The following is a 22,313-nucleotide window of genomic DNA, read 5'->3' on the forward strand; positions in this document are numbered from 1 at the left end:
TTGGTTATTTGTAATGGCTTGTAAATATATATATTTTGGTTTGTAAATATAGCCATGAGATTTGGCTTAATTTGGTGGATTTAGTTATGTACATATATGTGCATATATGGTTGGTATGGTGAATTGATGGATGGATATGTGAATGGCTTATATTATGAGGCTTGTGGATATTGATATCGTAAATGTTGAATAGTTGATATTAGACATGAATTGTTCTTGTGATTTGGTGTAAAATTATGTATTTTTGAGAAAGGTTTAGTTAGTTGAATTGCATATGAATTTTAGTACAAATGGTATAGTATAGTTTAAGATTTGTGTATTGAGAAAAGTGGTCTAGATCATGCATGAACTAGGCTTGAATTGATTATTTTAAAATGCCTATTGATGCTATATATATTGGTATAATTGAGTTGATGTAGGTGAGCACATATTTGGTGGCAAATTGGCTTGGTAAATAGCCTATTTTTGTCCACATGAGCAGAGAGATTCCAGTTGCCTTCACCCAATAGGCCTTGCCCTTGTTAGGTATCCCATCCCTATGAGTTGGTCTGAATGGAAGCCTTTTGAGATAGCTTTCTATTGCACGCATCCTTTGCCCTATTCCAGTTATTGACCCAGAGAAAGACTCGGAAACAGAGGTGGCTAGGGAAGCACCAGTAGCAATTGCATTTGCACCAAGGTTCTGAAAGAAGGAGAAAAAAGAGGCTATTATCGATATCATCATAGCAGTGTTCTCAGTTCCAAGAAGACCTACATCTGGGAGGAAAGCGGCATAAAGATGTTCTTGTTCCCCTCTCTACAGTACAGGTTATAAGACTAGGCGATATACTATAGACTGGGTGAAGCAAACTAATAGCAGCTCATATCTCTCTATAGAATAACTCTCTTCCCTTGCCCACGGCTTTCCTCACTCGAACTCAGTAGGAAGCCAAGCACGCTGGTCCGTAGAATCCGAAACTCGCATTAAAAGGGGATTGGCCATAGGGACTTGGCTCTATCATACATAAGGGAAAGGAGATAGACGGCTCTACCTCAGAAGATAGTGGATTACTGGCATGAAGCAATGTGCCCTGGAGGTCTAAAGCTAGCTCTTTAGTTGATCCTGATCCTACGTGACTAGGGCGTGTGTCTCAGCCGTGTGTGACACACGGTTATGTTACACAGTTGTAAGGCCCAAATTTTGCCCGGGCCCGAGCAATAAACCAAAAAACCATAAACATAAAATAAATAAAATTATAACAGTCCCTTAAATATTTAAAGTCCAATTACATAGCCTAAGCCCAATTACATGACCCTATAACTAATACCCTAGCCTAGTTACAAAATAGCCCAAAGCTCCAAGACCCAAACGGCCCAGAAACTAAGCCCAGAAAATTACAACTTCAGAACCCTAGGGTTCTTTCCCATGCGCCGCAACCAGGCAACGCCTCCAGGAGCCGTACAACACATGCCTCGCTCCGTACGACCGCCAGCTCCACGTCAGCCCTCGTACGCCAGCACAGTCTCCGTACGACGCCAGCGTGCACCCGTACCTGCATACCAAACACAAAGAGGCAACAGATGCAAGAAAATAAAAAAAAAATTGTATATTTTTATTTCTTCTTCTCTCGGCTATAAAGCCAGATTTTTTTCGATTGTAAATCCCTTGGGGGGGAAAAACGCACATTTACGCAACAAAAACACAAACGCATGATTATGAACGCACATATTCAGCCACAATACTCGCATATTGAATACAAAGAAATAGCAAAAAAGGTGATTTTCAGATTAAGAAGTACCAGATTTCTTTTTCTTTTTGGTTCTTTCTTTTCGAATCCTCTTTCCTTTTTTTTTATCCTTTTTTAGCATTTGAATGTATAAAAAAAAAGAGAAACAAAGTTTTACCATGTAAATGCACCACAAAACTTCTTCTTCTCCGTCGAAATCGAAATATAGGAGGGGTCTGAAGGCTGAAAAATAACCCCGAGGCCTGGATGGGCTTGGTCTCTTTTCACGGTGGCTGATCGGTTCTTGGGGAAGTGTTAAGGGTCGGCCATGGATGGAAAAGGGAAGGGCCAGGGCTACTTTAGGGTTTCGGCTGAAGGAGGGTGTGGTTTAGCCTTTTTATAGTAGAGGAAACGGCGCCGTTTAAACCAATCTTCATGGTTTGAAAAAAATGACACCGTTTGGACAAAGCCCGACCCGATTCGATTCCAAACCCGATGACCCGCGCGTTTTTGCGGTGAGGGACTATTTCAAGCTGGATCCTTCCCCTTTTTCACCCTATCTCAATCAGCCCGCATTCTTGTTTAGTTTGCTTTTTAATTTAGACTCATGATTTGTGCTCATTTGCAATTAAGCCCACGCTTAAACGCAGTACGTTGAGACTTGGCATATTGCCAGTTTTAGTCCCTCTGCACATGCGCATGGCACATGGGTCCCTGGCGTCATTATTGTTTTATTTTCAAATTACCCCATGTATTTTAGTTTAATTTCAATCGAGTCTTTTTATTTTGTAGCCCTTTTATGTTATTTTATTTGTACATTTTAATTAATCTTGATAGTTGTTTCTTCATTCTTGTATATTCTTTTTTTTTGTAATATTGTTATCATATTTCGCACTCTTTAAATATTTATCTCCTTTATATTATTATACATATACATATGTTATAACAAAGTTAATGTATTTGCATGTATATAATGATTTTTGACTCAATCCATGTATTTTGGTATATATATTTTTTGTTATTCCAACGTGTTTTATACATATGTTTTGTATAAAGTTTACATTATTTTTATACTTACTTATATTAGTACACATATTTGATATATATTTCTAAGTCTATTTTAATTAGGTTTTATTTGTATACATATACATTTTACATGTATATATATTTTTCACTCATAAGCATGTTTTTTAATCTATCGTTTAATTTATATTAAGATTAATTTAGCCCTATGCACATTATCATTTCTATATAAATTTGCATGTACATATGTTTTATAAATCTATTTTGTGTGTTATGTCTTGTCATATATCCTCATTATTACTCTTTTATAATATATGTATTATTTTTCTTAATTATCATGTAGTTTGTTAAGTTTTAAATATATTTGTGTTTAAAATATTATACATGCAATTTGATTCAAACTTTCATTCTATGATATCGGTTTCAAAAAAGGTTACATATATATCCCTAGTTTTATACAAATTTGTCAACCTATGTTTTATATGTTCATTTATTCGTCATTATTGTGAAATAGTTTTATACCATATTGCTTCTTTGGATTGCATTTTGTTTTGTGCCTCTAATAATTTTATTATGCCATGTATGTTGTCGTTGCATTTTATTTATTCATTATTGCCATGTTAATTGTTCTCCATGCATGATTGAAGTTGAGTTATATTTCCAAGTTAATTTTATTTAATTGCTTATTTTCTTAGTTGATTAATATTATCATTCATCAAACATCGTACCTCATATGCGTCTATTATCTCGTCTCATCGTTTTCATTTGATTTTCGAAATGTGGTTTTATAAAATCTGAATTTTATGATCAATTCCATTTTATTAATGCGTTTTAAGCTAGTTTCATTTTTAAATTTTTTTTTTCTTTAAAACAAAGACGAGATTCGATATTTGGCAATTCATGGAATCGTGCCCTAACGTGTAGGGTTGCAATTTTGCGTTTGCTCAAAATAATCGAATATCACTTCAAATTTCACTCATGTCTTTTAAAATCCCTTAAACAAAGGCGATGTGAGATATTTGGCAACTCGTGGAATCGTGCCCTAACGTATTGGGTTGCGAATTTCTCGTTTGCTTAAAATAAGCAAATATCCCCTCAAAATTTCACTCGTATCTTCTAAAAAATCCTTTAAAACGAAGGCGATACTCGATGTTTGACGATTCGAGAGTCATGCCCTATCGTGCTGGGTTGTGATTTCTCATTTAGTCAAAACAATCGAATATTCCTTTAGGTTTTCACTCATTTTTTTTAGAAAACATTCTAAAACGAAGGTGATGTCCAATGTTTGGCGATTTGAGAATCGTGCCCTATCGTGCCGGGTTGCGCATTTTCATTGGTTTAAACCAATTGAAGATCCCTTCCGAGTTTCGCTCACACTTTCTAAAAACTCTTAAAAACGAAAGAAATGTCTGATGTTTGGAAATTTGGGGGATAGTGCCCTATCATGCTGGGTTGCAATCTCCCGTTTGTTCAAAATAATCGAATATTTCTTCAGAATTTCACCCGTATTTCTTAAGACGAGGCAATGGTCAATGTTTGGCAATTCGAGGAATCGTGCCCTAATGTGCTGGGTTTCGGTTTTTCGTTGAACTAAATAGTGAGCATCCTCCTGTGAGTTTCAAATAAAAAATTTCTTTCGGATGTCAAAACAAAAGTATTTTTTAGCAACTGACTTGGGTTATTCAAATGTTATTAAAAAAGAACCACATTTCAAAAACATTTTTGATTTTAGACATAAAGGCAGTATTTAATCGATTTGGTACCAATTTTGGGCGTAGTGAGGGTGCTAATCCTTCCTCATGCGTAACCGACTCCCGAACCCGTTTTCTAAAAAAATTCGTAGACCAAAGTCGTTGTTTTAGTAAACTAAAAATGTTTTATTAAAATAACTTCATTCTTAGGTGATCCGATCACACCAAAACAGGGATCGGTGGCGACTCCATGTTTTATTTTCAAAAGTCGATTCTCCATCTCTTTTAAACCGAAAAAAAATTTGAATAAAAAGAGTGGTTTCGACAGCTTGGCGACTCCACTGGGGACTTGAGAGTTAGCCATAAAAATCGATTATTTACTGTCCTTTTGTCAAAAACCGAAAATGCATTTTAAAAAAAAATCATGTATCTTTCGATTGCATTTGATTGTATGATTGTTTTGGTACGGGTCTTGTAGAATAGCACTGCATTCCATTGCATGACCACTGTGGTCACACCTTCTAAGTGGGAGTAAGAAGCTACGCTTTCGTGAGGTTTTCACCTCCGCATGGGCTAGTGGATTGCTTCCGGGGTACATCCGTACCTCTGATTTTGTGAGATTTTAATCTCCGCATGGTCATAGGGAAATGTATCCCCCCGAACCGAACTCGATCTATATAAGCCTATAATGGGTGAGGATTGAGGAATCTGCTGGTTCGGGTACCCCTTTTCCTAGAACTAAACCACATATAATGAACCTTAGGAGCTATCCTTGGGTGAAGCCACGCCGAGCCTTAGTACTTACCCGTATATGCGTTATGATTATCGTTTATGTGCTTGCATTCTATCGCTATTATTTGGTACTAATCGGTGTTTTGTTTTGATTGTCTTTTTTGCATGACATTGCATACTAAAGGAGATGTTAATCCGTATTCAATTACTAAGTTAGAAAGTTTGACATGAAGAATGAATTTCTTAGTAAAGTCGAGGATAACGCGGCCATTCGTGCATGGTCGGAGAGGCTACAATCAGAGAGAGGGAATAGCTTGGCAGAAGGGTATGTATCGGAGCTGCAGGATTTCACTCGCATCAATATAGTACAGAATGAGTTGCAAGAGTTGAGAGACATTTGGGCTAGTTGGGATGAAGGGATCAAACAGTTGTTTTACCAAAGCTATGATGACATATCCTACCTGCTAGACATTAGAGTGGACAAGCATTTGTTCCGAGCCTTGGTGCAGTTTTGGAATTCTGCGTACAAGTGTTTCACTTTTGGAGAAGTGGATTTGGTACCTACCATGGAGGAATACACTACGCTGCTTAGGTGTCCAAAGATTCAGGTCCGGAAGACTTATGCCCGAGTTTTTAGTAGTTAGACTTTTGTGAAGAAGCTGATGAGCATTTCTGGGATGAGCGAGCCTTGGGTCACTGCTCGGATTCCGCAAAAGGGAGATAGCAAATGTATCCCTTGGGAGAATTTGCGAGATTTGATCTTGACACATCTAGATGAAAGAAAGAGGGTCAATATATTTGACTTAAGCATCTACGGATTAGTGATTTTTCTTAAGGCTTTGAGGCACGTGGACGAAGCGGTCATTGACTTGTTCGATCGCCTTGAGAAGGGAATCACATCGGTACCGGCGATATTGGTAGAAACGTTCAGATCTTTGAGCTCATGTCGAAAGACAGGCGAGGGGTGATTCATTGGATGTGCGCAATTATTGATGGCATGGTTTCACGGGCACTTTTGGAAGGTAGACAAAGTTTCTTATCGAGTCTTTTCCGAGGGTTATTCCCCGTTAAAAGAAGAGGCAGCTATACAAAGGAGAGAGGATATCTTAGAAGAGAAGTGGATGGACATTCTTCAGAACCTCAAGGAGGGGGATATCGAGTGGAGAGCTTATTGGATGGTTCCCGACGAGAGCATGTACCGTTGTGGTAACTTCGATTGGGTGCCATTGTTAGGAATTTGGGGAGCTACCGAGTATACTCCGTTGATAGCCTTGAGGCAATATAAGTCGAGGCAGTTTGTACCCACGACCTATGGACTTGCTCAGAGTGAATTCTCCCGTTTAAAGGTGCTCACTATAAGAAGAGAGTTCGGGAGTTATCGGATGCTTGGAAGCAAACTTGTTGGATGAAGAGGTTAGCCGTCGGTTCCATGGTAACAGCCGAGTACAGCGAGTGGTTCAAGAAGAGGATTAATGATAATATTCCTAGGCCAAGCTTGGAGAATGCTCGACCTATCGGGGAACAATTACAAGTCGCCCCATCAGAATTGGAGATTATAAGGCAAGATTTCGAGAAGAAGAGTTTGGAGCTTAGGAAGAAGATCGAACAATTGGAGGAAGAAAAGATGCACCTGAGATTAGATGCTGAAGTTTAGAGGTCAGAGGCTAAGAAGTGGAGAAAAGGGAAAACTAAGGCCGAAGAGGATCTAGACAACTTGAAGATGGACTACAAGAAGTTGCGCCTATCTATGAGGACTGCGGGTTTAGGTAAAACTTTCGAACAATGGCGCCATGAAATTCGAGAAGAAAAAGCCAATACTGACCGGTGGGAAAGGAAATTCCGAGAAGCTCAGGCACGAAACGAATATTTGGAGAAAAGTCTGTCAGAAAGCAGAAATGAGCGAGGGGAATTAAGGGCTAGAGTGGCAGAACTCGAGAAGTCTTTGCATCAATACCGAAACCGCAACACCGCAATGGAATTGAGGGAAAGCTTGAGCAAGATAGAAGAAATGAAAGGAAAAATAGAAGAGTTAGAGGCATCACTGCAAAATTGCGAGATGCGGATCCAGATTTTGAAGGAAACGAGGATCATTGGAAAGAGCAGCTTCACCGTGCGCAAGACCAAGTCAGAAATAGAGATTACCTTATGGGGGAAGCCATAACCCAGATTCAGGAAGTAGCGGACTATTTGCAAACTTTAGTGGCCCAGGCTGACACACTGAGCGTGAAGTATGAGTTGGAGTCGGATCGTAGACAAGAGCTGGCCTCGTTGCTTAGAAAAATTAGGACTTTGAGTGTTAGAGAAAAATTCTATTTGTAACTCGACTTTATGTAAAAGATTTTATTTTCAAGTGAAATTTTCTAAGGGCAATTGAATCAAAATTGATGCCTCATTTGCATTCATGCATTTGCATTATATCATATCATTATGCATTAAAAACCATAAGAGTTTTCTAATTAATTAATTAAAAATCATTTTAGTAACCTGGAAACCAACGAAAACCAACCAACCACGCACCCTTACGGTACAAGAAAAAAATCAATGGATAAGAGACTCGAGAAATTGGAGCAAATGCAAAAGGACATGCAAGAACAAATGCAGTCTCAGATGCAAAAGCAACTAGCCAAGATTCAGCGAGTGATGAAGGAACAAATGATGGAGTCCCAGAGAGAAATGATGTCCCAGTTATCCAAATTGCTGTTGGGAGGAACGGATAAGGGAAAGGGCCCCATGGACAAAGTTGAAGAAACTAATGAGGATATCCAATACCCCCCTGGCTTTACTCCGATACATATAAATCTCGAGATCAACCCACAAAAACCATCTGTCACAATCATGCCCCAGCAAGTCCAGACCGAAGCTTCAATTCCGATGAACTTCCAAACTAGCTCAGGCTCTAACTTTGTCAACAACCCAAACTATCTGCCCGTTCCCGACTTGGATGAAATTGCTGAAGAAGAAAAGGCAAGGCTGGATTCGCAAAAACAATTGGAAGAACGGTGTAGATGGCTTGAGGAGAAATTCAAAGCCATGGAGAGCGCGGATCATCATCAAGGGATTGATGCCAAGGACCTAAGTTTGGTCCCAGATTTAGTTTTTCCCCCTAAATTCAAAATGCCCGAATTCGAGAAATACAATGGAACAAGTTGCCCTGAAGCTCATATCACTATGTTCTGCAAGCGAATGATGGGATATGTTAACAATGACCAGCTATTAATCCACTGCTTTCAAGATAGTCTGGTCGGGGCGGCGTCTAAGTGGTACAACCAATTAAGCCGCTCTAAGAGTAACTCGTGGAAGGACCTGGCCCAGGCCTTTATGAAGCAATATAATCATGTGACGGACATGACCCCTGACAGAATCACTCTCCAGAACATGGAGAAGAAATCGAAAGAAAGCTTCAGACAGTACGCGCAAAGGTCAAGAGAAGTGGCCATACAAGTTCAGCCGCCGCTTCTAGAAAAAGAGACGACAATGCTCTTTATCAACACTTTGAAAGCCCCTTTTATCACCCATATGCTAGGAAGCTCCACAAAAAGCTTCTCCGACATAGTGACGACGGGGGAAATGATCGAAAATGCTGTGGGCAGCGGTAAGATAGAATCGAGAGAGAGTACCAGGAAGTCGGCCCCAAGGAAAAGAGACAATGAAGTAAACAACGCGAGCACATCCGACAAAGGTCAGTCCAAGTCATTTACCGTAAATCAACCTAAGACGGTGACCACCAATCAGCAAAGCTCTGTAAGACAAGAATCCAATGCGAGGGAGAACACAGAAAGGCCACAATTCTTCCCTATACCCATGATGTATAGAGAGTTGTACCACAACCTGTTCAACGCTCATGTGGTGTCCCCTTTCTACTTGAAGCCATTGCATCCCTCGTAGCCCAAATAGTATGATACAAACGCCCAATGTGAATACCACGCGGGAATCACTGGGCACTCTATCGAAAACTGCGTTGCGTTTAAAAAATTAGTCGAAAGACTCATTAATATGGGGATCGTGAGATTTGACGACCCAGCCACACCCAATGTAGCAGGAAACCCACTCCCCAATCATACCGACCAGGGAGTGAATGGGATAAGTTAAGGCTTGAACAAGATGACCAAGTGTGGGGTGGCAGAAGTCAGGACCCTGTTGAGGCGAGTATGGAATGTAACGCCCCAATTTTCGGGAGTTCTGTGAATGTTGGCATAGGTTTAATTATGTTAGTGGGCCTCTAGAAGGCCCAAGCTTAAGATAGAACCCGGTAATTTTAGTTAATTTATGTTCCATAAGAAAAAAAGGGGTGAAATTATGAAATAGGACCTATGTGAAAATGTTTGAAAATGCTATAGGCTAAATTGAAGTGGCCAAATAAATAGGAGTGCAAAATAGGAGGATTTGCATGACAAACCTCCCATTTTACATGTAGTGGCTGGTCATCATGTTGTTGTAGACAAAATGTGCACTTGATATCCATAATTTATGGTACAAATTGATACAAATTGATAATGGGTTAGGTAAATGTTCCATGATAATGGGTTAGGTAAATGTTTCATGAATGTTCCATGATAATGGGTTAGGTAAATGTTCCATGATAGGAATTTCATGTCTTTTGTATTAAATAATTAAATGGATGAAATATGAAATTTTATTAAAAAAAAGGGGTGAAAAGAACAAAGTTTTGTCCATCTTTGTTCATCATAGCCTAAAGTTAGAGAAGAGAAAGGAGAGGAGAAAGCTCTTGAATGTTCGGTCACTTGGGGAAGAAAAATTGAAGGTAAGTTCATGGTAGTTTGCTTTTATTTTGAGGTTCATGAGTTCTTCTTGATTCTCCCTTAACTCTTGAAGCATATTTTGGTTTTTAGTTGTGTTGTGAGCATTTAGTCATGAATTAAAATGAAGGAAATGGTTGTTGTTTCATGTTCTTTTGATGAAAAATGGAAGATAGGTGAAGTTGAGCCAAACAAATGAGAATGCATGTGCCTTAGATGCTAAGGGGAAAAATCGGCTAACATGTGCTTTAAAATGATGAAATGGAGATTATACTTAAGTAAAATCATAGATATGTGATGATTGATTGGTGATATACATGTTTAAATAACATGCATGCAAGTTATGTGTGAAAGAGTGAATTTGGTAATAAATCTGCTTGGGACAGCAGCAGTAATGTGACTTTGGAAAATCACCATAAATTGTGGGAGATGAATTAGAAGCTGAATAAATTATGTAATTAAAGCTTGTTAAGTATAGTTTCAAATGAAATAAACGAGAACATATTTTGAATTCTGTACAATGAGAAATTTGATTCGTAATGAAGAGTGGTCAGATTAGTCAAACATTGAAACATGCGAAACTTTGAGAAAAATCTGGTATTGATTGGCCAAACCAAAAATTCGGAAAATTTTATGGATATAAGATATATGAGTATATTTTCAGGGAAAATTAACGGCACTTGATTTGGAGTTTCATAGCTCCAGTTATAAATGATTTAGTGACTGTTGCTCAGGAAGACAGCTTGCGGTGAAATTATGATTATGTGGTAAACATTGACAAAAATTTGTTAATGAGTTGCTTATTGATTTTTTATAAGCTTACTATGATCTATAGGTGTGGTTGGCCGAATATTGTAAGGGGTTAATACGTAGTTTGTATTTGAATAGTTAGATTAACGTGTTAGTAATCCAATTGTAGGCGGTTCGTGTGTGGATCTCGTCAGCATATCGTCGCAAACAGGTGTGTAACTAACACCCTCTTTCTTAGTCTGGATCGGCAAAAGTCGAAAAGCCAAAATGCCGAAAATCGGTATTTTGTAGATTTGCGAGTGTGCGAATGCTCGTGAGGTAAATCGATTAATGTTTTTGGTAAGCTACAAAATTTGGACTGCAAAGTGCATGATTTCTGTGCCCTCGATATTTTTGGGCTTAATGGGCCAAAATTGGAATGATGGGCCAACGGGCCCAATTCGGTAAGAACTCTCGGTACGTGATTCTGTTAGTACGTGAAAAGTAGGAATATGCATGAAAAACCCCAAAATAGATAAATTACTAAAATACCTTTAAAAGTAGAAAATTTATAGTTTTACCCCTAGTAGATAAATTACCGAAATACCCCTAGGGTTAAATTGACCTAAATGCATGTTTGACTGTTGTTATTTACTGCATGTCATGTTGTTATTATCTGATGCATGGGATTGGGATATTGACGGAGGAAGTACTAAAAGTGGCTTGTCCACGTACTGGAGGCTTTGCCTCAATTTACTGTTAACTGAGCAGCAAGGCTGCAACTGTAGAGCGTTGGGCTGGGTGGGTTGAGCTATTCCCCACATGGAGTGTAGGGCTGGTACGGGTGGAGTGTAGTAGTTGGTGGGTTGAGTAGTCTCCCCAAATGGGCTTGCATATGTTATTGATGTTGCATGTATTTTGAAATGGGCCTATAGGCCATACTGTTATCTGAATAAAGGGCTAAGACCCAGTTTATTGTAATCTGAAAAGGGTTCTGGTCCAGTACCACTGTGACCTGAATGGGCTTAGGCCCAATAGGCTTGAGCTGACTTGGGCTTTGAATGGGTTTTCCTTACACACTGAGTTTCCCCAAACTCACCCTTTTTATTTTCATCCACGCAGGTAATCCCCAACCGTAGTGGGCTTGGAGCTGTGAGGGAATTCGGAGTGGCCACCCGTTCTGAAAGTTTGATTTTCTTCTGGTGAACTGGACATCCTTTTATTTACGTTTGAAGTTTTGGGTTTTTAAATGTAATAAGGCCGCTTAATTATTTTTGATGGTTTTAATATGTATTACTAAGATAGGTATTACTTATTTTAACTGTTGAAATTGGATAGCTTTAGAGCGCGCTTTCAAAAAAAAACAATTGATTTCAAAATAACACGACAACAAGCAAAGCTTCCGCAATGAAAGTATTTTCCAAAATTAATCACTTTTCCTAAAAATGACTTAATCGAATCGGTTTCCTAGAAATATACATGACGTTAAGGTGTGGCAATGGCGGTGTGCATTCTAGGATTGGATCTGAAGGGAGCTTGGTACTTAAGTAGTCCGATAGACTCACCTCCTCTTTTCCGATTTCCTACCTGGTGCACAGCTTCCATTCACTTTAACCTATAACGAAATTATCTTTTACAACACTAAGTTTTTCTGGATCAACAATATAAAATGTTTTGAACGCTTCGATGTGGCATGTCGGATCCGGCCATAACGTCTGGGCCGGGTTTGGGGTGTTACATTTAGTGGTATCAGAGCCTAGGTTGCAACAACTCAGTTGTGGAATGGGTTTACAAAAACAAAAATTTTTGAAAACAAAAATTTTATAAACAATGCGAAAAAATTGATTTTTAAAATTTAGATCTTTAGAAGGTGGCATTCCGAATCTCTGACTCAAGTCTGTAAGTATTACTCTAAACTTTTCTGAATATTTTTCTGAATTATCTGTCTGTACTGAAACCCTATTAGGATACTCTAGATAGGATGATACGGAAACCATAGGAAAATCTAATAAGAGACTGAAACTGTAGCTAGACTTCGATTCTGTGAAAACAAACTTTGAACTACTGTCTGATTCATAAAACATCTGTAATAAACACTGGAATATTAATTGATGCATAAAAATTCATAATCAAGATAATACGATATGAGTACAAGAGGCCGTGGACGGAGCCGAGGAAGTGCTCGAGCGAGATCTTCGTCTTCGAGACATATACCGGCGGTGGATGCACCGGTACCACCGGCAACAGAGGTAGAGTCTCATGACCGCGGTGCTGGGGATGATGCCCTGTCACAGGCAATGCTTCGTGTTCTGGAAAGGGTTGCCGGGGCAAGTACGGGCAATGGAGTTCGGGGATCTATTTCTGAACGACTTCGGGCTAACGGAGCGGAGATCTTTAGGGGCGTGTCTGGTATAGCCCCGAATATGGCGGAATATTGGTTGGAGGCCATAGAACGGATTATGGACAACTTGGACTGCTCTGAGGAGATTGTGAGTGGGGTATCTGTACTAAGTCCTTTGGGTCACTCGGTTAGGGTAGACAAACTATATAGGGATGTACCCTTAGAAACTCAAGGCAATGTTTTCCCTGAAGATCTGATGGAGTTACCGTTCGGAGAGTTTGACCTCATTCTGAGAATGGACTGGCTTGTTAAGCATAGGGCAACTCTGGATTGTTCTGCTAAACAAATGGTGTTAAGGACCACAAAGGATGAGGAGGTTATGGTGATAGGTGAGCGAAGGGATTATTTTTCCAATGTGGTGTCGGCATTAAGAGTCGAGAAATGGATTCGGAAAGGTTGTGAGGCCTATTTGGCATTTGTAAGTCAGTCGGAAGGGGAGGGATTGTCAGTGGATAAGGTTAGGACTGTAAAGGAGTTCCAAGATGTTTTTTCAGAGGAGCTTCCAGGATTGCCTCCGAATCGAGAAGTGGAGTTTGGAATCGACTTATTGCCTGGAACGGCACCAGTGTCTATCGCACCGTATAGAATCGCACCGAAGGAGTTGGTGGAGTTAAAGGCACAAATTCAAGATTTGTTGGATAGGGGCTTCAATAGGCCAAGCGTGTCTCCATGGGGAGCACCGGTGCTATTCGTGAAGAAGAAGGATGGTACAATGCGGATGTGCATTGATTATCGCCAGTTGAACAAACTGACAATTAAGAATAAGTATCCACTGCCAAGGATTGACGATCTGTTTGACCAGCTTAGAGGGGCTTCTGTATTTTCCAAGATCGACCTTCGATCTGGATATCATCAGTTAAGGGTCAAGGAGGCAGATATCCATAAGACAGCATTCAGGATCGGTATGGTCATTACGAGTTTCTGGTTATGCCATTTGGACTGACGAACGCTCCTGCAGCGTTTATGGATCTGATGAATCATGTGTTCCAACCATTTTTAGATCAGTTCGTGTCGTCTTTATTGACGATATCCTGGTATATTCTGAAATTGAAGTGAAACATGATGAGCATCTCCGTATAGTGCTGCGAGTGTTAAGGGAGAAGGAACTCTTTGCGAAGTTCAGCAAGTGTGAATTTTGGTTGAGGGAGGTAACCTTCTTAGGACACGTGGTCTTTGTCGAAGGGATTAAGGTGGACCCTCAAAAGATTGAAGCAATTTTGGAGTGGAAGCCACCTAGGACGGTGTCGGAAATTCGAAGTTTCCTAGGGTTGGCAGGATACTACAGAAGGTTTGTGGAAGGTTTTTCTGTGATGGCAGCACCTCTGACAAACCTCATAAGGAAAGGAGTATCGTTTGTATGGACTGAGAAGCAGCAGAAAGCTTTTGAGAAGTTGAAGAAAGTTTTGACTGAAGCACCTGTGTTAATTCAACCGGAGTCTGGGAAGGATTTTAGTGTGTACAGTGACGCATCACACGTGGGTTTGGGCTGCGTGTTAATGCAAGAGGGTAAGGTGGTTGCATATGCATCACGACAACTTAAGCCTCATGGGGGGGAACTATCCGACTCATGATTTAGAGTTGGCAGCAATGATATTTGCACTTAAGATTTGGAGACATTACTTGTACGGAGAAAGGTGTATTTTATACATAGACCACAAGAGTCTTAAGTATTTGTTGACTCAGAAGGAGTTGAACCTTAGGCAAAGGAGATGGATTGAGTTGCTTAAGGATTATGACTGTTCGATCGAGTATCACCCAGGTAAGGCTAATGTGGTAGCCGATGCTTTAAGTCGTAGAACCGTATCTGATCTGAGAGCAATGTTTGCTCGTTTAAGTCTGTATGATGATGGCAGTTTGTTGGCTGAATTGCAAGTAAGGCCAACCTGGGTGGACCATATTAAGGAAAAGTAGTTAGAAGATGAGTCTTTGGTTGCTCGTTTTCAACAAGTTAAGGAAGGGGAAACTTCTGAGTTCGGTTTAAATGGTGATGGAGTTCTGTGTTTCCGAGGAAGAATTTGTGTTCCGAAGGACTCTGATTTAAGCAGACAATATTGAAGGAAGCTCATGAGGGACTATGTGCCATGCATCCTGGAGGGAATAAGTTGTATCACGACTTGCGAGAATTGTACTGGTGGCTTGGACTGAAACGAGAAGTAACGGAGTTTGTAGGGAAATGTCTGACATGCCAGCAAGTGAAAGCTGAGCATCAATTACCCTCTGGACTGTTACAGTCAGTGAAGATACCACTTTGGAAGTGGGAAAGGGTAACCATGGACTTTGTGAGTGGGCTGCCCTTGACACCATCAAAGAAAGACTCGGTGTGGGTGATTGTGGATAGGTTGACCAAATCGGCCCATTTCATACCTGTTCGTACTGACTTTTCACTTCAAAAGTTAGCCAAGCTGTATGTGGCGAAGATTGTACGACTTCATGAAGTCCCAGTTTGAATTATTTCTGATCGGGATCCCAGATTTACATCTCGATTTTGGCAAAGGTTGCATGAGGCGTTGGGGACGTGATTGAATTTTAGTACGACTTTCCATCCCCAGACTGATGGTCAATCGGAAAGGGTTATTCAGATTCTGGAGGACATGTTGAGGGGATGCGTGATTGACTTTCAAGGTAGTTGGGAGGATTACTTGCCGTTGGCAGAATTTGCATACAATTACAGTTACCAGACGAGTATTCGAATGGCACCGTATGAAGCACTGTATGGGTGAAGGTGTCGTAGACCTAGTTGTTAGATCGAACTAGGAGAGCGACAATTTCTTGGACCAGAGTTGGTAGCTGATACTGAGGATAAGGTCAGAATAATTAGGGACCGGTTAAAAGAAGCATCTGATAGGAAAAAGTTGTATGCATATTTGAAGCATAAGGAGATTGAGTACTCAGTAGGTGATATGGTCTTCTTAAAGGTTTCTCCTTGGAAGAAGATATTAAGGTTCGGTAAGAAGGGCAAGTTGAGTCCACGGTTCATTGGGCCTTATCGGGTTTTGAAGCGAGTAGGCCCAGCGGCTTATCAATTGGAATTGCCTCTAGAGTTAGACAGGATTCACGATGTTTCTCACGTCTTCATGTTAAGGCATTATTGTGCTGACCCTGCTCATGTCCTTCCAGTTGCAAAAATTGAAGTTTAGATTGATTTGACTTTTGAGGAGGAGCCTGTGCAAATATTGGCTCGAGATGTTAAGGTTCTCAGAAGGAAATCTGTCCTGTTAGTGAAAGTACTTTGGCGTAATCATGAAAGGGAAGAAGCTACTTGGGAATCAGAAGAGACTATGCGCCAACAATACCCTCAACTAGTTAGATAAGGTAAATTTCGAGGACAAATTTTCTTTAAGGAGGGTAGAGTTGTAACGCCCCAATTTTCGGGAATTCTGTGAATGTTGGCATAAGTTTAATTATGTTAGTGGGCCTCTAGAAGGCCCAAGCTTAAGATAGAACCCGACAATTTTAGTTAATTTTTGTTTCATAAGAAAAAGGGGGTGAAATTATGAAATAGGACCTATGTGAAAATGTTTGAAAATGCTATAGGCTAAATTGAAGTGGCCAAATAAATAGGAGTGCAAAATAGGAGGATTTGCATGACAAACCTCCCATTTTACATGTAGTGGCTGGTCATCATGTTGTTGTAGACAAAATGTGCACTTGATATCCATAATTTATGGTACAAATTGATACAAATTGATAATGGGTTAGGTAAATGTTCCATGATAATGGGTTAGGTAAATGTTCCATGATGGGAATTTCATGTCTTTTCTATTAAAGAATTAAATGGATGAAATATGAAATTTTATTAAAAAAAAGGGGTGAAAAGAACAAAGTTTTGTCCATCTTTGTTCATCATAGCCTAAAGTTAGAGAAGAGAAAGGAGAGGAGAAAGCTCTTGAATGTTCGGCCACTTGGGGAAGAAAAATTGAAGGTAAGTTCATGGTAGTTTGCTTTTATTTTGAGGTTCATGAGTTCTTCTTGATTTTACCTTAACTCTTGAAGCATATTTTGGTTTTTAGTTGTGTTGTGAGCATTTAGTCATGAATTAAAATGAAGGAAATGGTTGTTGTTTCATGTTCTTTTGAAGAAAAATGGAAGATAGGTGAAGTTGAGCCAAACAAATGAGCATGCATGTGCCTTAGATGCTAAGGGGAAAAATCGGCTAACATGTGCTTTAAAATGATGAAATGGAGATTATACTTAAGTAAAATCATAGATATGTGATGATTGATTGGTGATATACATGTTTAAATAACATGCATGCAAGTTATGTGTGAAAGAGTGAATTTGGTAATAAATCTGCTTGGGACAGCAGCAGTAATGTGACTGTGGAAAATCACCATAAATTGGTTGAGATGAATTAGAAGCTGAATAAATTATGTAATTAAAGCTTGTTGAGTCTAGTTTCAAATGAAATAAACGAGAACATATTTTGAATTTTGTACAATGAGAAATTTGATTCGTAATGAAGAGTGGTCAGATTAGTCAAACAGTGAAACATGCGAAACTTTGAGAAAAATCTGGTATTGATTGGCCAAACCAAAAATTCTGAAAATTTTATGGATATAAGATATATGAGTCTATTTTTAGGGAAAATTAACAGAACTTGATTTAGAGTTTCGTAGCTCCAGTTATAAATGATTTAGTGACTGTTGCTCAGGAAGACAACTTGTGGTGAAATTATGATTATGTGGTAAACATTGACAAAAATTTGTTAATGAGTTTCTTATTGATTTCTTATAAGCTTACTATGATCTGTAGGTATGGTTGGCCGAATATTGTAAAGGGTTAATATGTAGTTTGTATTTGAATAGTTAGATTAATGTGTTAGTAATCCAATTGTTGGCGGTTTGTGTGTGGATCTCGTCAGCATATCATCGCAAACAGGTGTGTAACTAACACCCTCTTTTTTAGTCTGGATCGGCAAAAGTCGAAAAGCCAAAATGCCGAAAACCGGTATTTTGTAGATTTACGAGTGTGCGAATGCTCGTGAGGTAAATCGATTAATGTTTTTGGTAAGCTACAAAATTTGGACTGCAAAGTGCATGATTTCTGTGCCCTCGATATTTTTGGGCTTAATGGGCCAAAATTGGAATGATGGGCCAACGGGCCCAATTCGGTAAGAACTCTCGGTACGTGATTCTGTTAGTACGTGAAAAGTAGGAATATGCATGAAAAACCCCCAAAATAGATAAATTACTAAAATACCTTTAAAAGTGGAAAATTTACAATTTTACCCCTAGTAGATAAATTACCGAAATACCCTTAGGGTTAAATTGACCTAAATGTATGTTTGACTGTTGTTATTTACTGCATGTCATGTTGTTATTATCTGATGCATGGGATTGGGATATTGACGGAGGAAGTACTGAAAGTGGCTTTTCCACGTACTGGAGGCTTTGCCTCAATTTACTGTTAACTGAGCAGCAAGGCTGCAACTGTGGAGTGTTGGGCTGGGTGGGTTGAGCTATTCCCCACATGGAGTGTAGGGCTGGTACGGGTGGAGTGTAGTGGTTGGTGGGTTGAGTAGTCTCCCCAAATGGGCTTGTATATGTTATTGATGTTGCATGTATTTTGAAATGGGCCTTTGGGCCATACTGTTATCTGAATAAGGGGCTAAGGCCCAGTTTATTGTAATCTGAAAAGGGCTCTGGTCCAGTACCACTGTTACCTGAATGGGCTTAGGCCCAATAGGCTTGAGCTGACTTGGGCTTTGAATGGGTTTTCCTTACATACTGAGTTTCCCCAAACTTACCCTTTTTATTTTCATCCACGCAGGTAATCCCCAACCATAGTGGGCTTGGAGCTGTGAGGGAATTCGGAGTGGCCACCCGTTCTGAAAGTTTGATTTTCTTCTGGTGAACTGGACATCCTTCTATTTACGTTTGAAGTTTTGGGTTTTTAAATGTAATAAGGCTGCTTAATTATTTTTGATGGTTTTAATATGTATTACTAAGATAGGTATTACTTATTTTAACTGTTGAAATTGGATAGCTTTAGGGCGCGCTTTAAAAAAAAAACAATTGATTTCAAAATAACACAACAACAAGCAAAGCTTCCGCAGTGAAAGTATTTTCCAAAATTAATCACTTTTCCTAAAAATGACTTAATCAAATCGGTTTCCTAGAAATATACATGACGTTAAGGTATGGCAATGGCGGTGTGCATGTCTAGGATTGGATCCGAAGGGAGCTTGGTACTTAAGAAGTCCGATAGACTCACCTCCTCTTTTCCGGTTTCCTACCTGGTGCACAGCTTCCATTCACTTTAACCTGTAATGAAATTATCTTTTAAAACACTAAGTAGGTTTTTCTGGGTCAACAATATAAAATGTTTTGAACGCTTCGATGTGGCATGTCGGATCTGGCCATAACGTCTGGGCCGGGTTTGGGGTATTACACGGAAGGAGATGGCTAAGAGAGGACTGATCGCGTTGGATTCGAGGGAAGAATCTGAAGAAGAGAGGGACTACTGTGAGTTTCACGACGAGGTGCGGCATGAAATCCAAGATTGCGTGGAGTTTAGGGCCCTAGTACAAAACATGATGAATAATAAGGAAATGGAATTCTATGAAGAGACCAAAGACCCCGTAGAGGGAAATATATGCGCATCAGAGGGAGGATCGGCAGCGTAGAATCAAACGACCAACTATCCTGTGCTTATCATATCGAGACCTAAAAATAATGAAGCTGGAGTTCAAATGTCACCAAGGGTCATAATCCAAAGACCTGCAGTCTTCTCCTATAAAGACAACAAAAAGGTCCCGTGGAATTATGATTGCAATGTAACGATTCTGGGAAAGGAAAGCTTGGTAGATGCTTCAAAAGAGGGTCAAGATAGGGGTTCCTATACACGTAGCGGGAGGCATTACAATACATCAAATGAGGAGGCACAACCCACAAAAGGAAAAGCCCTAATGGTCGAGGAAACGAAGAAAAAAGCAACCAAACCTGTTAATGAGCCAATTAACGAAGAGGAGGCCAAGAAGTTTTTAAAATTCCTAAAGTATAGCGAATACAGTATGGTGGAACAGCTACGTAAACAACCAGCCCGCATTTCGGTGCTGGCCTTGCTTCTAAGCTCAGAAGTTCATCGTAGCGCGCTAGTGAAGGTCTTAAACGAGACATATGTTGCCAACGATATCTCCGTTAACAAGCTGGACCGTTTGGTAAGCAACATAAGTGCCGACAATTATATCTTCTTTAATGATGACGAGATACCACCTAGGGGCATGGGGTCGACTAAAGCTCTGCATATCACCACACGCTGTAAAGGGTATATGCTGCCAGGCGTACTAATTGACAATGGATCGGCTTTGAATGTCCTGCCATTGACCATGATGAATAGATTACCTATAGACAGCTCTCACATAAAGGAGTGCCAGAACATCGTTAAGGCATTCGATGGCACAGAGAGAAAGGTGATGGGCAGAATCGAATTACCTCTTCAGATTGGGCCAAACACGTATGAAGTGGATTTCCTTGTAATAGATATCAAGCCCTCATACAATTGCTTGTTGGGGAGGCCTTGGATACATTCAGCTGGGGCAGTGCCTTCCTCGTTGCATCAAAAATTGAAGCTAGTATCGGAGGGGAGGTTGATAACAATCAAGGTTGAGGAGGATATTATTGCAACTGTGAGCAATAATGCACCCTATTTGGAGACAGATGACAAAGCAATCGAATGCTCATTTCAATCTTTGGAATTTGTTAATGCGACATTCATCACCGAGAGAAGCAAAATTCTGGTGCCGAAATTGTCCAAAACCACGAGGATGAGCCTCCAATTGACGATTGGAAAAGGGGCCATACCCGGAAGGGGACTTGGGAGACATCTACAATGAAGGATTGAAACACCGATGCTGAAAGACAAGAGAGACCGCTTCGGCTTAAGATTTAAGCTGGATGCGAAACAAAGGAGAAGGGAGCTGGAAAAGAAGCAAGAAAGAAGGAGAGCTCGATTAACGGGGGAGGAAATCAAGTGGGAACCAATGATATTCCCCCATATATCGAAAACATTTGTGTCCAAGGGAATCATTCATCCCAAGAGAGACACGCCAATGATGGGAGCTATAGAATAAAGGCTAGAAAGCTTGGACATCAACGTCATGTACGAAGAGGAGACTGAAAGAGAAAATTTGTCGGGCATTTGCCCCTACACACCTGGAAGTGCTCTGGACAATTGGACTGCGGAAGAGATTCCTGTAGTTTTTAGAGTGGATTCAGAGTAATGTCCAAAATACACTTATTGCTCTAGGCCTAGGAGTAATAAGAATCTTTTGTGAAATAGGCCGATGTTTAAAAACGTTATTTCAATAAAATGCACGGTTATTATCATTTTTGAGTAAATGTTCTCTTGTCCTCTCAATTTCATTCATAACCATACAAATGATTACTTTTGGATTCTTTTAAATATTCTTTCATTCGTCATTCATAATCATACCAGGCAAACAAATGTTTCGAATTCTTTTGATTCTTTGTATCTGCCTTCATCCTCATAACAGGTCCCCAAATATTAATGATACGATAGCGACTCAGAATTTCCTTTCGAGCGAGATGTGTGTATGGATGATTCTCAGGATTTTGAAGATGACTAAGGCTATAACCTATCTTCTGATTTGTTGAGGATGGTAGAACAAGACGAAAAACAAATCCTACCTCACAAAGAATCAGTTGAAATTGTGAGCTTAGGAGAAGGACAAAAGGTGAGGATCAGAACATGTATCACTACAGAGATGAAGTGAGACCTCATTGAATTACTTCAAGAATTCAAAGATGTCTTTGCATGGTCATACCAAGATATGTCCGGGTTGGACACTGACATCATGGTACATTGACTTCCCATAAAGGAAGAATGTAAGCCAGTTCAGCAGAAACTCCAAAGAATGAGGCCCGATGTTTTGCTAAAAATAAAAGAAGAGGTTCGAAAGCAGTTCGACGCCAGATTCCTGAGGGTGGTAAAATACTCAGATTGGGTAGCCAACATCGTCCCTGTCCCTAAGAAAGATGGAAAAGTGTGAATGTGTGTGGACTACAGAGATTTGAATAAAGCCAGCCCGAAAGATAATTTTCCACTACCTCATATCGACACCCTAGTGGACAACACAGTAGGACACTTACTGTTTTCATTCATGGATGGTTTTTCCAGATATAACCAGATCAAGATGCATCCTAAAGATATGGAGAAAACCACATTTGTAACCATGTGGGGCACGTTCTGCTACAAGGTGATGCCGTTTGCACTGAAGAATGCGGGGGCAACTTATCAAAGAGCCATGGTAACC

At 39.9% G+C, this 22,313-nt stretch overlaps 1 protein-coding gene across 1 annotated transcript; it reads left to right on the forward strand.

Annotated features, from left to right (window-relative positions):
* The first annotated feature begins 5,379 nt into the window (after nucleotides 1–5,379).
* LOC107948042 (uncharacterized) lies at nucleotides 5,380–6,806 on the forward strand. Its single transcript, XM_016882521.1, has 4 exons — nucleotides 5,380–5,760; nucleotides 5,812–6,069; nucleotides 6,175–6,498; nucleotides 6,564–6,806. The coding sequence occupies exons 1-4, from the start codon at nucleotides 5,380–5,382 to the stop codon at nucleotides 6,804–6,806; spliced, it is 1,206 nt and encodes a 401-aa protein (XP_016738010.1).
* Nucleotides 6,807–22,313: the final 15,507 nt, after the last annotated feature.

Source organism: Gossypium hirsutum, chromosome A04 (genome assembly GCF_007990345.1).
Source record: "Gossypium hirsutum isolate 1008001.06 chromosome A04, Gossypium_hirsutum_v2.1, whole genome shotgun sequence".
Classification (NCBI taxonomy): Eukaryota; Viridiplantae; Streptophyta; class Magnoliopsida; order Malvales; family Malvaceae; genus Gossypium; species Gossypium hirsutum.

Excerpts from the sequence above, each read along its gene's own strand:
- LOC107948042 (XM_016882521.1), top strand. The coding sequence starts at position 5,380 with ATGAAGAATGAATTTCTTAGTAAAGTCGAGGATAACGCGGCCATTCGT. Across the intron at positions 5,761-5,811 it reads TTAGGTGTCCAAAGATTCAG|CTGATGAGCATTTCTGGGAT; the intron begins GTCCGGAAGACT and ends TTTGTGAAGAAG. Across the intron at positions 6,499-6,563 it reads GTGAATTCTCCCGTTTAAAG|AGGTTAGCCGTCGGTTCCAT; the intron begins GTGCTCACTATA and ends TGTTGGATGAAG.